The following is a 17,106-nucleotide window of genomic DNA, read 5'->3' as shown; positions in this document are numbered from 1 at the left end:
AGAAATAAAAAAAGAAGAGAAATCCTTCCCTCCCCCATATTTTAATTTTTTTAAGCCTGGAAATATTTCTTGCTGGTCAAGAGATGCTTTACTTGAGCGTAAATACACACAAAGAGGGGAAATAAAAACCTTATGTTGTAGCGCAGCTGACTTGAAACTAATCATGAGTCACTCACACAGCAAATCAAGTACTTGGTCTTCGCTACTAGAGAAGTACAACAGCGAAGAAAATCATGTGTTCCAAGCGCGCTTAATGCCTCCTACCATGACGTCTTTTCCCTAGGAACTGAGGTTTTCCACACTTTCAGGTTATATTGTGCAAAACAAAGATGAACAGAAGAAAACTGTGTTCAGTAATTATGCTGGCTGCTTTCCTTCCTGCAGGAGTCAGGCCTCTCCCCCCAGCATTAATGGGAGCAAGTTGTTGACGGTGCCATTTTTTCCAGCAGATTACTGCTACTTGACCTGTTTCTGCAATTCGACTTAAAGCTCAGATGCTAGACATCTGAACTGCGAGGAAAACAGACTTCTCCAAGAAGTTTTTCCTCCCTGGTTAAGTACAACTAGTATCAAGTTCTTGCTTTTATTCCCAGGAATGAAGAGAGTTCACTAGGACATGGGCAGATTTTATTAATCTTTAGGAAAACTAGCAAAACATCCAAAAATAACGACTGCAGTGGGAGCACAAGATACATTTGTTTCTAATAACTTAGAGATCAGATGCATATACTCAGTTCTTCAGATGTATCACAGAGACAAAAGTAATTCCAAAAAATTCGGAAGTATTCAGCTTCTAGGGAAGGAAAGACCAAAAGAGATGTGTAGGATTTAATAAGGTCAGAGGCCAAAGGTTAGCCATTCCCCTGCTCCAAACTCCTATCTCAGAAGTTGTTAAAAAGTCAAAGACGAAAAAGCTACAAACCCACCCAGTAATTTGTGCCTTACTGTAGTGTGAGAAATTGCAAAGAAGAAAGATTGGCAATACCAGAAATGGTATCCACAGATGCCATAGCCACAAAAATGGATTATTATAGAACATTGAGCATTTGAGGTACATCTGTAACCTGATCCATATGTTGATGTCGCAAATACACTTCCCAGATTTTTCTGCTAGCATTCCCCCTTTCACTTGCATCTCTTTCCCCTACTTTGGGGGTGAATCCCCTAAGAAGTCCTGGCAAATAAGCTGTAATGCTACCCTCAGACTCTTGAGATTTAATGGGAAATACTATCAGTTCAACCCATTCCAAAGTGAATACACTTGCAAAATTAAGTGACTAAATGTCAGTTAACTGTTTCCTCACTTTAATACAAGTATATTGTTAACAACTAAAAGAAAAAACCCTTCCCTCTCCCCTTCCACTAGCCTTTCCTTAGGCAAAGGCATCAGCCTCACCCCTATTTAATTTTTTGACAATCAGTTCCAAAAAAAACATAAAAAGGAATTTTTTTTTTCCTGCAAGAAACATTCTGTCCAACTTACTAGCCACAGATATTACATCCAAGTAGCAGTTACAGCTTGGAGTTAGATCATTGCCACTTATGCAAAACAGCACGTGGATATGGAGAGAACAAAGCGTCAGACCAGAAAAGGATTTTACATCCTGTGCACTGCAATACATGCATCAGATATCAGAGCTAAGCTCTATGGATGTTTTAAATATTTATAAAATGGGACTCTCTAACAAATGAAAGATAAAATTCTGAAAAAAAATACATGGAACACTACAATTTATTCAAAAGCATAGTATTTATACGTATTAGCAGCACTCATCAGGCTTAAAAAAACAACTAGATGTTACAATGACCATGATGTATCATATTTACTTCTCATCCTATGTAAAAGGATCCAACAATTGAATAACTGCAGGAACTTCAGAGATTCAGCTACTTAGTTGGTGGAATTAAGGCCATTACTTCATTCACAGAAGTACTGGAACCTCACAAAACAAGTAAATGAGTAGCTGAGCAATCTATTAGAAAATTAATTTAACTTACTGCACTTAGATTTCTTCCCACACACAGGGTACAACTGATTCCAGATTCTGAAGTTGTTTCCCAGATCCTTTGAGAAAAAGGATTTCTAACTCAAAGATTTTAACAGATTTCATTGACTAGACACAAGCCCTAGTCATTGTAATGTACATCTACTGCCTGACGTTGCTTAGGTAGGAGTGGAGCTTCCAACACTTCCCCAGAGAGCTTGTAACATCCTGGCTTTCATCCCAAATGCTCCCTCAAGTGAGAAGAGCCCAGTGCAGATTAAGCGCATACCAGCGAGAAAAGGGCTCTCTGCTCTGCAAAGCCCCTACAGCTCTCGAGCACATAACTGTTCTGCAGAATGAGGGAGGTAGCAGTCTTCACTACAAGGCAAGGACAGTGAGAAACTAGCACTAATTCCTCCTTATGAAAGGAAGATGAGCTTTTCAGGAGTATGGATATAGATATTTAAACTGTAATATGGAAAAGGGAAAATAGAAAGCAATAATTCTCAATTTTACATCAGCATTCTTATGACCTGATTGGACTTGCTGTTAAGTTACACATCTGGCCTGCTGTTTCCTGATTTACAGATTTGCTGACCTGTTACATTACAAGGTCTCTCTTTCAGAGATTTTAAGCATCATAATCAATCACTGACTTTTTAGAATGGTCATTTTAATAATGTCTAAGCATATAAAATACAAAGATCCTTTATACTGAAAAGCAGTACCTAGACTAGTGAAAGCACTATTCCTCTGCACATTTGGAGCAGAGTTGGCTTTTATCCATTGGTTACTTCTGTCACTGAGTTGAGTACCTTCTCCACCCCCCCACCCCCCAAAATCTTAAAAGCAGAGATTAAAAAAAACAAAAAAAAACCACACATCCAAAAAACCAAGAGCATTTGCCAAGTGATTTATGCAGCAGGCATAAGAATACGAAACCACAACTGTCAGTGTGTCAAAATTCTTGGTATAAATTAAGTGGGCAGGAAGTTGGCTAGAAAAAGAAAAAAGTCATTAATATAAAATTCTAACGAAGGATTATATCATCACTACACTAAATTACTAGAAGAGTATCCAAGATTTTTGCAGACATCCTGATGCACTGGCTCCTCTCTACTTGTCCCAGAATCTTTAAACAGGTGATACAGAGACAGAAGCACCTACTTCTCCTAAGAAGAATCTTTCTGCTTTTTCTAAGATGTTTTAACCAAGAGACAGCTCAGATGCAAGAGCAACTTGCCGCAAGCCAGACAGCCTGCATTACAGTTCACCTGCAGCAGGCAAATTTTGTCATGGAGAACTAGGACAACTAAAGCTCTGCGCACTCCTCTCTAGTTAAGGATATGCATACTAACAGTTAATGCACATCAGTTGCGCTCAGAGCAGCTTTTACAGTAGTTTGCCTGTCTAAACCTCTGTTGACAAGAATGATTAACAACCCTCAGTGATCACTTCACTGTATTTTGTTCAGGTTTTTACTTCTGAAGTTCAATGTTTTTGCGATCCCAGACTTTCTGAAGGAAAAAAAAAAAAGAAAAAGCCTGCTGCATTATAACAAAAGTATGCTTCATAATACTAACCGTGGCAAAGTATCAGTGACATCCACTCAAAAATTTAAACATGTCCTTGAAAACACTTTCCCTATGTGATTCAATTTTACTCTATTAGAAGGAGAGTTCATTCGTTATGCCATAGACTCATCTGTTTCAGCCATCTGTTAAAGTTTAGGAAACTTATACCACAAGATGGCTGTTCCTCTAGGACAGCTGGCAGTGACAGATAATATAAATTCAAAGGAAGCATCTGTAGAAGGCTCAAAGTGTTAAGTTTCTATAATAAATGCAAGGCTTCTTTTTAGTAGTTCACAAGTGATTCAGAGCTTGAGCCATACAGCAGGGCTCTTTTCAAGGGACAGGGATTCACATGTTTCATTTGCTTGGTGGCACTGTCTCAGAAAGACAACTGTTGTATCACAGCAGCAAAGATGGCAACAGCTTCTAGGTTCGTACTCGGTCTCCAGTTTCAGGTCCTACTCTCCCATACAGTTGGAGACAGCAGTTCCCAGGCACACAAAATGGGACCCAATTCCACATTTCTTTTGTGGAAAGGAAATGGGGCAGATGGGTCTTTCTAAGAAATCTGCATCCCACTAGATAGGCAGAAACCATAATTTGGGAAGCCTGGTTGTAAATAGTGTCTTTAAAAGAGAGAGAATTCAATTGTTAGCACCAGTGTCTTTTTTTGAGCTAGGACACTTATTCACAATAAGCTCCTAAAATTTCATAGGGCCTTGATAGTGAGCAGACTTCTGAATTTTTCTAGGACGTCAGCTTAAGCTTGCAGCTGGAAGGAGTAATGAAGGGTTTCTGGTCAAACCAGATAACTCTTGTAACATTTTGGCTACAAATAAACAGGGGATAGACACAGAGACAAAGATAACTTCATAAAGTTTTGCTACAATAGCTGCATCATTTAATACAGGTATTCTCCACTACATCTAGTGAACATGAACTTTTGAAATCAGTTACCCATGAAACACTGACAAGCACTGTTGGTTACATCTGGATGCACAGAACTGTAAGGTACATTTCTGTCTTCCTTAACTATTTTAATTCATTCTTGACTATGAATTTTTTATTACATTCTCTAAACAAGCAGCAAAGCACCAAAGGAGAGGAAGCAGAAGACCCAATAGACTGGTTCCCTTCTCCCCTAATCACTTCTCATCTTTGTCTAGAATTTCTCACATCAAAATTGCAAAAAGACCACAAATACTCTATTTTCCTATCACCTATAAGAGGCAGGTAGGTTCCCATACAGATGGGGCTAAGGGCAAAAGAACATCAGAGCTAAAACACCAGTTCAGCTAGGCACGTATTTAAGTCAGGCTGGGCTGAGAGAATAATTTCTCACTCCTAAATAACTCCACTGTCATTCAGCATGATTTTGCCTATTCTGAAAATCTTTTGGTGAGTGTTGAACACCTTTGTTACAGAAATACACAAACAGTTGAAATGAAAAATTCCCATGAAAAGCCAAGCCATCTACTAAATTCTGAGAGTTTTTCCAATTCCACAATCACAGCAATTGTAAGTATTTATTCATTTATCTTGTTGCACAGGAAGTTTTGCATTAATCTCAGATTAATCTTGAGATGTTTTTTGCATTTTCTGTTCTATAGTCTTTGATCTTTCACAGCATTTTGTTCTATAATTATCATCTAGTAGTTTCTGAAGTAGCTGACTACTACTTAGAACTGCAAAATTTAACTTAGTATCAGCTGAAAAGTCAGCATTAAAACCCTTTTTTCACTGCGTCAGTGAAGCTACAGAAATTTATGTAACATAGACAAGTCTTTCAATGACAGTTTAACCATTGTTTCATTTCGCCATAATAAACAGCCAGAACAATACTTAAGTCTCCATGCTTTAATCAATGCATCTTTCAGACAAACTCTCAGCAGGCCAAATATATGCACTAAGTCCCAGTGTTCATACTAAGGGAACAGAGAGAAGTTTAAGAATTAAAAAGCTGGTATCCACAGAGCTAAAAAAAAACAAAACAAAACAAAAAAACCCACCACACACACAGGAAGCAAAAGGGCTTTAGAAGCATAGGTAGGAACTCCCCTCCAGAGTACTATTCACTGAGTACACTACCTTTCTTCTGACAGTGTCCATAACTTGTGTGTATGTTATTCTCCCCCCCCCTTCATTTATTCTGAAACCCAAGCTCACCTATAAGCCAGTAAGTACTCCTTTGAGACAGAACAGTTTTTCACTAAAGCAGCTGCAATATGATTTAAAAAAAAGCTTCTTCATTTTAGTCCAGCTATCACAACTGTATCAGACTGCTTAGACTAAGTGTATATTTGTATGGTCTATGCTGAAATATTAAACAGCTCTTACAGTGCCTTTGTCCCTCGACCTAGAAAGGTAGCTACCTTCTGTCTTGCCTACAGTTGAAAAAATCTCTAAACCCAGTCACATGTTCTTTTTACAGACATTCCCAAGAGGCAAGAAGCAAACAAAGTGAAGATGGAAGCAAAACAGGACACTAGGGGCATTGTCTCTATGCTCCTAGAGAGCTCTAATTTAGGAATTCAAGAGATTATACATAGTTTTGCAAGCTGCCAGTTACAGTGATAAAGATTCATTGCTTGTCTTTTTAACTAACATGGACTGAATGGAGAAAGTTTATAATGTTTATACACTGCTAAGCATCATCACTGTTTTTGTGTATGTGCTCAACAATATCTGCCTAGGGGAAAAAAACCTACTTGACTAGAGTCTGAAGAAACTGAACTGTCCCTTCCAATTGGACCTGCATTAAACAATTAAAAACTAAAACCGACTTGTTTAATAAAAATCTCCCTTTAATGCTATATTTTTTCCCCAAAGCAATTTATTTTTTGTGTTGAACAGCATTATTAGAACACTGCCCCTCCCAAAAAGGAAACCAAAGTCTAGTCAAGTAGGTCACTCCACCTTTGCATTAAGATCACATTATTCAGAAACCATTACTCCAAGCCCCCCCCACCAGCTGTAACTGGTGGATCCCTGCATTAATCTGAATCTGTGGAGTAATGCGAGTTGACAAATTTGTCTCTACTGTTTACTCAACCAACATTCACTGCATATTGCAGAAGTCTGCTGCACTGCCTCCCCTGGTATCTGCCCCACAAACTTTAGAACAATCAGCCAGTATTAGATCTCCACAGTTCTGTCCCCAAAGACAGTGAAGCAAGTAAGAGGTAAAGGTTTCAGACAACATCTACAGCGTTCATCCAGAAAAATTGCCATGTTGTGACCTACTCATTAAAGCAGTCTGTAGTTACACAATAGTGTTTCCTGTATGAGAGAGGAGATTATAGAACAGTAATTATTCCAATAATTGGAGAGACAGACTTTGGTTAAGGTTATCTAAGGATCTTGAAGCCTTTTCAGGCTGAGGACACTATTAGAGGTGCCAGCCCGTACATTTAATTTGGCAAACATTTCAATGTACCAGCTGCAAAAGGCATTCTAGAAGTGAACAAAGAACTAGTAAAGCAGACAACCTGCATGTTAAAATAATGCTATTTCAAATAAAGCTTGACCTGTGAAATACAGAAGGGAATAGTCTTACTACATTGAAGCCCCAAACACTGATAAAACTCATTAGAAAACAAGTGCTCAGTAACATGCTAACTGAATACATCAAGGAAAGAATTTAAAACGCAGCTAACTAGATTCTCAGCTTGGAATTCTGCTAAGTTCTCTGTTACTAACTCTTGAGTAACCAACACTAATCAGGACACTAATGTTTTGGGATCTCATAGTCCTTTTTTTTAAAGAAAAAAATACTTTCACAAAAGCTTAATAATTGAACTTTTCTTATATTTATTTTTATATTATGATGACAAGTGAGGATATTATTATACCAGCATAAATATATTACCATTTCATTAGATTAAGTTACTTCAACTCCAGAAACAGGCAATGTTCAACTATTTAAGCTTCTCTGTGGAAAGCACAGCAAGTTACAAGACCCTGTACAGTTACAAACTATTCAAACTGCAGCTACAAAGCTCTACTAGATCTAGCCAAAGAACAGCCAGGACTTAAATTGAACATTAGTCACCTGCAATTTAATGCAGTGTGCATTAGCACTAAGATCAGCAGTATTTCCCTATCCCACTTTAAGTATAAAAAAAACAAAACAAAACACGCATTAATGACAGAACTAGAACCACACACCACACTTTAGTAAAGTCATGCAATATTTGAAGTTCCTCCTTTACAAATCTCCATCTTCCATTATCCAGGAATGAATTTAAATTGGACACCAACCAAACTTTCCTTCCAGTAGAAACATTCATGGTGACAGAAACAATGAAAGAAGTCATGGCAGCAAGTTGGAACTGCTACTTCCTTATAGGTTACTAGAAAACTTGGAAGCTTCATAGAATACAACAGAGCTGCCGATATAACAATTACAATTCAAAACTCATATACAAAGTTCTAGAAATATGGTCTAGTTATTCACAGGGAGAAAGCTACTTTATTTTATATTCCATAATCAATCACTTTCAGAAAACAAGTACAGGACCATTAAGGGAGGAAGTGACCGTACTGCTGATAGAAATGTGCTGGAATTAGGTATGCACTACCCACATTATTTCATCGTATGTTATGAAGATTTTCAACTATATACTCACATCTTACCTCAAAAAGAAAAGACAAAAAGAATTGTTTAAAAGAATTGTTTACTGCAGTGGAGGAGATAAAGCATTTAAGCTTAATTCTCAGATCTGAAGAAGTCGAGCACAAAATGAAATGCCCCATCACTAAAGCTCTTAGCGCAGCAGAAAGATCAGTTCTGTGAGCTCTTTAATGGATCCCAGAATTTAAATCAGAACTAGCAGAAACAATAAATACAGTGCTCTTGTATCAGTGGTCTTTCTTTTGGAACCCACCCTCTAATCATGACAAAGAAAAACATTCTTACACAGAAGAGAGAACCAATTTAAAGCCATCCTAAGAGAATTTATAGTTTTTCTTGAAAATCAGCCATTTAGTTGGATCAGCCAGGAGAACAAGCACTTTGTTTGAATTTAACTAGAATCAAGAGGACAACTTATTTTAGCTCTGAAAGTTGAGAATTGTAGCCTCAAAAGGCTGGGGAAAGCAAAGCAAGTTTAAAACCTACTGTATATAAATAGAGAGACCATATGAATACCCAAAAGAAAACACAATGGGTTCCTTTGCCAAGAAGGAGCAGATGGCAAGTCAGAGCAGAAGTCAGTAACACAATAAGTCATAAGAAAATGCCCATTAACAAGTTGTAGACAAGTCCTGCTTCTTGCAAAAACAGTACTGAATGATTTCACATGGGCAAGTCCCACTTGCAGAAACCCCAGGTCAGGCATCACTGCCCATCCCCAGAAGCAGCTGTTTTGCTTCTGGCTCTCAAGGGACCTCCCTCAAATTGCATTGCCTAGCATCTTCCTACAGCCCCCCTCTTCCTTCCAGCCATTGATTTTGCATACTGGAAAACCCTCCTGTAAAGTAGTTTCCGTTACGAGGTATGGCCCGGAGAATGGAAGCACTGCCTTTAGACTGCTTTGGGGGAGCTGCTCTAAAACACAAGAAGAAATTAAGAGTTTTAATTGACAAAGAAATTGGTCACACACACAGACACTAGTTTGACTGTACCTAGGATGCTTTCTGTGGGCACTGCACCCTTTTATGAGTGGTGCCCAGCACAGTTCCTGGGCCCTTCATACCATGCCATGTCCTGAATGTCCTCTCTCAAGTACAAAGCAGCTGCACCAGCGTGCGTGGAGGCAGCTCCCTACAAGAAGAGTTACATCTCAGGCCTCTTTTCATTTACTGTGGGTCTCACAGAGGAACTGTCAGTTACAGGATTCTGGTCTTAATTGCTTTCTTTTGACAGAGATTTCTTAGCCATGCAAAGCTCAAACAGAAGGTCTGCTTTAGAGGAAGAGGGGTACAGCTCAGAGCTCAAAAGAGACTTTCCAGTAACCCAAATGCATACACTTTTTTCCTGTTCAGTAGCATTTCAGGTTTTCCAAATTTCTTGTTACCTGGGAAGCACCTTTTTGACCATAAATTGCTGAGAAAGCAAGAATACAATTAAAGAAAAGGAAAAACAAGTCCTGATGTTTGGCCCCTCAATAGAAAAGTTTAAAGTGAAATTTAATGAACTTCTAATTGTGGAGCATGCTTTGCAATAGAATAGACTGCTTCCAACACCATTAATGTTGCAATTGCTTGTAAATATAATACAGGTGGGAGCCAATACATATAAAATAGCAAAGCTCTCATATCATTTTCCCTTGTCTCTTTATAAGCTTTAGCCTCTGAAATTTGCTACATGTTCCTAATCAAATAAGAAAGCTTTATAGACAGAAGAATGCACACATGTTCATATTTAAGGAGATTTTAAGACACAAAGATCAGACGTTCTAGAAGAGGAAGACAATTCAGAGGAAAATAACAAAAGAATGATGCAAAATAAACTTTACTACAAAGCCGCAGTTAACTGTAATGATTGCTTGCTGAAATACTGATACATGGAGAAATTCTACCATAATGAAAGTTTGAATCACTGAGTCTGTAAAACAGAGGAAACTTATGACATCTGATATCAGACTTCCTTCTCTTTAGCTGCTAGAATCATGTTTAAGCAATAACCTCTGGTACTGAGTCTCTGATGACTCAATCTCCAAGTGCTTAAAATAACTTTGAAAAACTGAGTCACAGAAATTATTACCCAAGCATAACATAACGTCACACAGAATCTAATCACCTCTCCAGCTTCCCAACACAGAGTTTAGTTACACAGAACCAGGCTTTCAAATGAGAGGCCTTGTGCCAGTAATTGCCGGAACGTAAAGTAACCCACTTACCACAGAGCTTCAAAGGGTCGTAAAGCCAGACAGAGAGAAGAGAGAGAAGAAAACCTGTGTCTTAATAGAACGATACAGTGCCAGGTCTTCTTGTGCTGTTTAACTCATCTTGACATCTCACTATATCACTAGGTCAGGGACTTGGGGTAAATTTGTATTACCATGCATTTTCACCTTCGCCAGTACTTTAAAAAAAATTAAAAAATCCTGGGAAACATTTTCACATTTAGTTTTAACTGAAAAACAAGCAACTTTTCATAGGATTAAGACAATTAAATTGAAAGGCCTTACAGACAGAGGATGTGACAGATCAAAACCAATCACAATCTCATTCTTTGTATTAAGTCCTGATCTGCTGTATTTTCCAACAGTGGAACACACAGACTAGATTATGAAGTGATCAGCACAGGAAAGTTTCATCACAACTCACTAACATATTAGGAAAATATTCAGTTAGCAAATCTTAAGATATGACTTCCTAGAAAAGACTTTTGACTTTCAAAGTGATGACAGTACAGAAAACAGACTTGCGCAACGTGAAGTTTGGGTATTTTGGAACACTTAGCATATGAGGGATACTTCACTTTCCAGCTGAAAATCAAAACAGCGAGAATTGATTCTGTCCGATTCACAGGGCAAACATACGAACAGTTTCATGATGACACAACTGAGAACGCTTCAGTGAGACTTCTTTCAGAGAGCCTTGCACTGGTAAGGGCAATACAGAATGGAAAGAGCAAGCTGATAGGAAGGATACACACCTGAGAAAAGTAATCTTTAAACATCTTCAGTGCTGTTATTTCCTCCTCCCTGCCCCAATTTTTCATATATAAATCGTGGTCTTCCCTCACCACAATTTTTTTTTTTTTTTGCAAACTCAAGTATATAACAACATTCATAAGAGATATTCTAAGGTGATAAGATGGAGAAAAGAGCCTTGAACAACAATATATCTCCATGTATTCAAAATACTGCAAAGCTATACCTTCTTCTAAGAACAAAGTATTTGTTCTAAGAACTTTCACCTCAAAGGACTTCCTCCCACGAAAAAGGGCCCAGTCCTATAAACTGAACCAGACAAGTGAGTTCTTAAAATAGACAGGGCATTAAACAATACAGAACATAATGCTGGGATACAGGTGCCCAAGGTTACAGAGGGACAAAAAAGCCTTGATATTCATACCAACAGGGGTCTAATCTCACGGACTTGATCAATACTTATCTCTAACCTGTGAAAGTCATGTCACTAACTTCACCACTACTACTCCTATGAATCAGAGTTTGAAGGATCAGCTTCTAACTCCAACTTCAACTTTAATTTAAAGCCTTTGCTGCACACTAGCGGCACAGGTTCCAAAGACCAGTCTTGACCATCAGCGTGCACTTGACCTTCTGGCTTCTCTTGTTATCTCTTCTGAAATTATGACTTCACAAATTGCAAAACATCAGGCTCAACAAAAAAAAGAATTGCTTACATTATTAAATAATAAATGCCTCTAAAAACAGACTGAGGTAGATAGTACATTACATAAAAGTCAGCATATCACTTCCTGACATTTCTAACTCTCCCTACTCAACAAAACTCAAAAACAAAAGAAACTGCATGAGTGAAGTTTGCAAACGTTAGTGAGGAAAGAAGAGAAAGAAGAAAGGCCAAAGTCAAGAAGCAGGAGGGAAAAAAAAAAATTAAGAACGGGAATCTGATCTGCATTTGGAAATCTTAAGCATCATTATATACTTTTACGCTTCAGCATTTTTTGCTCTTTTTATGCATACTTAAAAATAAGGAATTAATGTGCTCAATGTTTCTGAAGGAAGCATCCGAAATAAAGTATCCAACTCGATGCATCTGTTCTTAAACACGGATCAGCAAACTGCCTACCTGTGAAGTCAGGCTCAGTTAAGTTACCACTCCTCAAAACATCTGAAGCTGGGATCTCCTAAACAATCCAACTTTTTTTTTTTTTTTTTCTTCCTTTTAACATGGCTCCGTTTTTGTAGCATGTGACCTTGAGCAAGCCTTTAGGGAAACAGAAAGGCCACAGCCAAGTTACAGTAATGATACACAAGCAGCCAGCCAGACTAAGAACTGCCACCAAAAGGCTCAGATTCTCCTTTTCCTGTTTTCCCTGTATATTTCTACCCTGCACCATGAAGACTGTTCTCCCCCGTCAGACCTTTTGTGTTGGCTCTGAGCAAACTGTCAGCCACTCTACCTCCCTTAAACAGGGGAAAACTGTCCCACCATTTTCACCTAGGGTGCATTTTTTTTTTTTTTTTTGCTATTTTAGCAAGTTACAGTAGCTCAGAGACAGACCTGACAAGCACTGGAGTCAACTCCTAGTAAGTTCAGAGAACCCAGGAGTAGGAACAAGGCAGAAGGAGCAGTGGCAACTGCTTGGACAGAGCCACAGCCTTCACAGGATTTAAGTCCTGCAACCATCCCTGCTTTGTTTCAACGAAAGACTGCTTCCTTTGCCAGTTTACAAATATTCTAGGAAAGCATTAGTAAAGGCCTTCTTTGATAGAAATAGCAGTCTTACCCTTTAAAAAACTTTGCATTATTTCAATAGGCAATCTCATTAGCTTAAATGGTACAGGGAAGAGCCAGGAGATTGCAAACTGTAACCATATTGTCACACCTCAAAACTCAAGGAGCTGAACTGATGCAGTTTATCAAAGTGGGAGTTAGGAGCAAACTGACCAGAGTTTACAAACTAGATATGGAAGAAATGCCAGTCTTCCCCATCAGCCCCCCAAAACTCTAATGATCTGATAGAAGTGTTTTTATAGCTAGCAGAAAAGAGGATAATAAAACTGGAAACAGAAGCTAGGCAAATTCAGATTCAAAGTAAAACAAGCGTCAACAGCAAAGGAGTTGATGATTTAATAAAAAAAAAAAGAAAGAAAAAGGAGACAGGCTGGATTTTCCATTACTGAAAGAGTGCAAATCTAGACCGAACCCCACTCCCACCCCTGGAAAATATATTCTAGTTAAAACAGGAATTAATTCAGGAAACACTAACAGCCTGGGCAGTGCAGGCCAGACCTGATTGACAGCCATCCCTACCAGGTGTGTAGGTTCAAATGCCACTGAAGTTTGAGAAATTCACACCCCAGAAGACTAATTGTAGTTTTGCCTTGTTAACATTTTATGTACAGTTCCAATACACTGCGTACTTCTTATAGAACTAAACTATTTTGGAAGGAGAGGAAGTAGAAGGTGGGAAGTTTGTTTACAATTTAAAAAACAAATCTGACTTTTCAAGTGAAATAGTGACTGGTTAGCTGGCAGAGTTCCTAAACACTGTTTACTGAACACAGCTGCTCCCTTGCACCATTGAGAGGAAAAAAAATAATAATTTTTTAAAAAAATCCTTTTTTATAGCTGACATTACAAGAAGTTTAACCAATTAAAATCCAGAATAGGAGCATTAGCAGAGAATGACAGACCTCATGGGTGAACCTTACAGAAAATAAGGTTCGCTTCTGCTCTCAGTTATCAATATATCAAAATGAAAAAAGAAAAAAAAAAAAGCACAAGTCTTCAGTGACTATCACTTCCTGATGTTAGCCTTCAAGTTAATTACCATAACTCAAAGTGTAGAAGAAAAAAAAACAACACAACAACAACAAAAAAACCCCCAAATACTTGCATCTTTCTCATCTAACTTCAATAAAGTTCTGGTTAGTAAGTTAGAAATCGCATACCCATCATTCTGAGGCCATAACAACTCCAAAAGTTTATCTCAAGAAAAACAAAGTGCAAGCTTCCAAATGTACGAATACATGACTCCATGCATTAGGCACAGAATAAGCGGAGTCCTGCACATCCTCAAGACTAGATGAAAAACAGTATCGTATTCCACATGTTAAGCAGATAATATGCATTACTTCTATATATGTGCATATTAGTATGTAATTCAATTTTTCTTACTACCTGCAATAGTTAAATGTGTTTACATATTATTCATACACATACCCCACAACTCTGTGGAAACAGCCAATATTAAAACTGAGTCCATTAACAATATTCTAAAACTTGAGGAGACAGGAACACAAATTTCACTATGCTAATACTTCTTAAAGTGCCTAAATGATTTTGAAGCCTAAACCACTTTCTTCTGTGCTTCTGAAAATGTTACTAGAGCATGAATAACCACCTACTTCAATGGCTACTGAGACTACTACTTATATATTAGATTCAACATATTCAAGACGCAAGTTTCTCAACTATTGAGAAACCCAGTATGAATAAGTGGTGTACTGCACGAGACCCATCTGAATAAAAGGATTTTTTTAAACTACAGGCCAAGCCTATGGAATCATATGAATTTGAAAGCATTATTTCAAATACCAGAAAGCCTCCTGCAGTATTTAGACAACTTACAGATGATACTTGTTTGTGGATGTTAACTCACACCTACACAAAGCAGAGACAAGCCAGTATAGCCACTTTCATGGGCTAATATAGTAAATAAATATTGTTAATTTAGAAAGAGGCCAGTTTCAGATAGGATGTGCTAATTTTAATGGCTGCATTAACAGCAGACACTGTTGAAGAACAAAGCAAAACAATTTCACTTCCTACATTTTTTTTTTTTTAATGGACCCTGTTATTAACAAGTCGCATACTACAGACTTGGGACTCCCACAAGGGGGGGGGAATAAAAATTAAAAAAAAACCCTAGCACGCCTATCCGCCGGGTGACACCCCAGCAGATTTCCATCAGCTGCTCGGAAACACCACTTACGGCCTCCCCTTTGGCAGCCGTATTTCGTAAAGCGGGGTTAGGCGGTCACACCGCGCCGGGGGGGGGGGGGGGGTCGCACCCCCCCCTCCCCGCACCCGGCCGCGGCCCCGGGCGAGCCAGGCCGCCCCGCCGCCCCCACCCCGGGCGGGGAAGCGCCGAGCCACGGGGGGCAGCGGGGCGCGGGGACCGGGGAGAGGAGCCGGCGGGGCGGAAACAGAGCCGAAAACAACTTTTCCTCCTTTCCCCGGGGCTGGCGCTGCCCCCCCCGCGGCCGGCGCCGCCGCGGCCCGGCGGGGAGGCGGGACCCCCGCGGCGGGCAGGGGACTGCTCCCCCCCCGGCCCCGAAACGCGGCGTTGCCCACGCGGTACCTCCCGCCGCCGCCCCGAGAGCGCCGCCGCCCGCCGAGCCCCCTGCGCGGGGCCTGCCGGGCGCCGCGGACTGCTCACCTTGGTGGCCATGGCGCTGCCGGTGCGGGCCCGGCCGCCGCCGCCGCTCTCCCCTCCCTGCCGCGGCCGCGGCTGCTCGCTCGGCGCGTCCGGCCCGCCCGCCGCTGGGCCGCGCAGGCGGCTCCTCCTCAGCGCCCGGAGCCGCTGCCGCCGCCGCCTGGGGGCCGTGGGGCGGCTCCGCAGACCGCCCCGGCGCTGGCAAGCGGCGGCTAATGAAGCCGCGCGGCGCTGCCCCCTCGCCGCGCCCCCCGGGCGCCCTCCCCCCGCTCCCCCTTCGCCTTCCCCCGTCGCGGGCGCCCGCGGCCGCTGCTTCCCCCGGCCTCGCCGCCAGGGCCGCAGGGAGGCGGGAGGGGGCCCCGCGGCGGCCGGGCCGCGGGCGGGCAGCGCGGCCCGGCGCGGCCCCCTCGGCGTTTTCCCTCGGCGTTTCTTTCCCTTTTTAGCCAGCATTTGCCTTCACGTTCCCGTTGCTGCTGGCTGTAGCGCCTGTGCTCGGGGTACTGCCTCACGGCGTCGTCGGCCCTGGCTTCGGCTGCCGCATGCCACCGAAAACTTTGAAATCCCCGCTCGCACCGTGCGCGGGGAGCAGGTCGGCGTGGAGTCGTTACCTCTCGGCCGCTTGTGAACAGCGGCTTCAGAGCAACTGCACATCGAATATAAAAAATAATTTCTCTTCAGCCAAGCTCCCTCCGTGGCTGTTAGAGATGTGCTTCATCTGCAGCCTCCTGTTCCAGCCGGGCCTTGTTGTGTGGTGGTTATTAATGGTACAAAATAACACCAGGAAACTGGTCAGGATCCGTACAGGTCCCATGAGACGCTCTACAAACATGTTATTAAAAATAGCTGTGATCCCACTCGGTTTCTTCCTCCCGATGGGAGGCTAAAACAAGGGGGGAGGGGAAAACCCAGCTGCAGTGCTCAAGCAAGGTATGTGCACCATTTGCAAATACAATATCTTGTGTGTATGTATACATACAGTGTTTGATTTGGATCAGTGGATGTTTAATTTCTGCAAAAAAAAAAAAATAGCGTAACTGTTAAGACTGCCAAGGAGATTCCTAAAAAGCAGGTATGCTGTCGTGAAGTTACATACCTCTTTATAGCCATATTTCCTTGTCCATAGAAATTATAAACCTCTCTTCTGCCATTAGTATAATTGCCCACTGAGACAACTTTATCAAAAGCGAAAAATAGATCCACAGGTTTTTTTAAGTTGGAAAAAAGGTTTTCTTTTAGGTAGGACAAGTGAAATAATAGTTTCTGTGGAGAGTGAGGATGGGGACTTAAGAGGAATCCAGCTGTGTAGGAGCCACTACTTTTCAAACAGTTGAGCTGATTAACTTGAGAAGTTTTTGAACCCCATTATTTCAGTTTTTAACTTCTGCAGTATTCAATTAAATACATGTGATGGTTCCAATTTTTTATTCTTTGTAACAGCAATATCTGAAGTGCAACCTTTGTATGTGACCCATGAATGGCCTTTTATGATACTGCATTTAATGTGAGG

General features: G+C 40.7%; 1 protein-coding gene across 2 annotated transcripts in view; it reads right to left on the bottom strand.

The window, feature by feature from the left end:
* Window positions 1–15,707, bottom strand: part of SNX9 (sorting nexin 9) — a 63,005-nt gene extending 47,298 nt beyond the window's left edge. For both annotated transcript variants that reach the window (XM_067293604.1, XM_067293605.1), the window contains exon 1: window positions 15,603–15,707. In XM_067293604.1, the coding sequence (XP_067149705.1) occupies window positions 15,603–15,614 (12 nt within the window). In that variant the 5' untranslated portion in view covers window positions 15,615–15,707. The remainder of the gene's footprint in view (window positions 1–15,602) is intronic.
* Between the last annotated feature and the right edge of the window lie 1,399 nt (window positions 15,708–17,106).

The sequence above is a fragment of the Apteryx mantelli genome, chromosome 3, assembly GCF_036417845.1.
Source record: "Apteryx mantelli isolate bAptMan1 chromosome 3, bAptMan1.hap1, whole genome shotgun sequence".
NCBI classification, from domain to species: domain Eukaryota; kingdom Metazoa; phylum Chordata; class Aves; order Apterygiformes; family Apterygidae; genus Apteryx; species Apteryx mantelli.
This window is presented reverse-complemented; position numbering and strand designations above follow the sequence as displayed.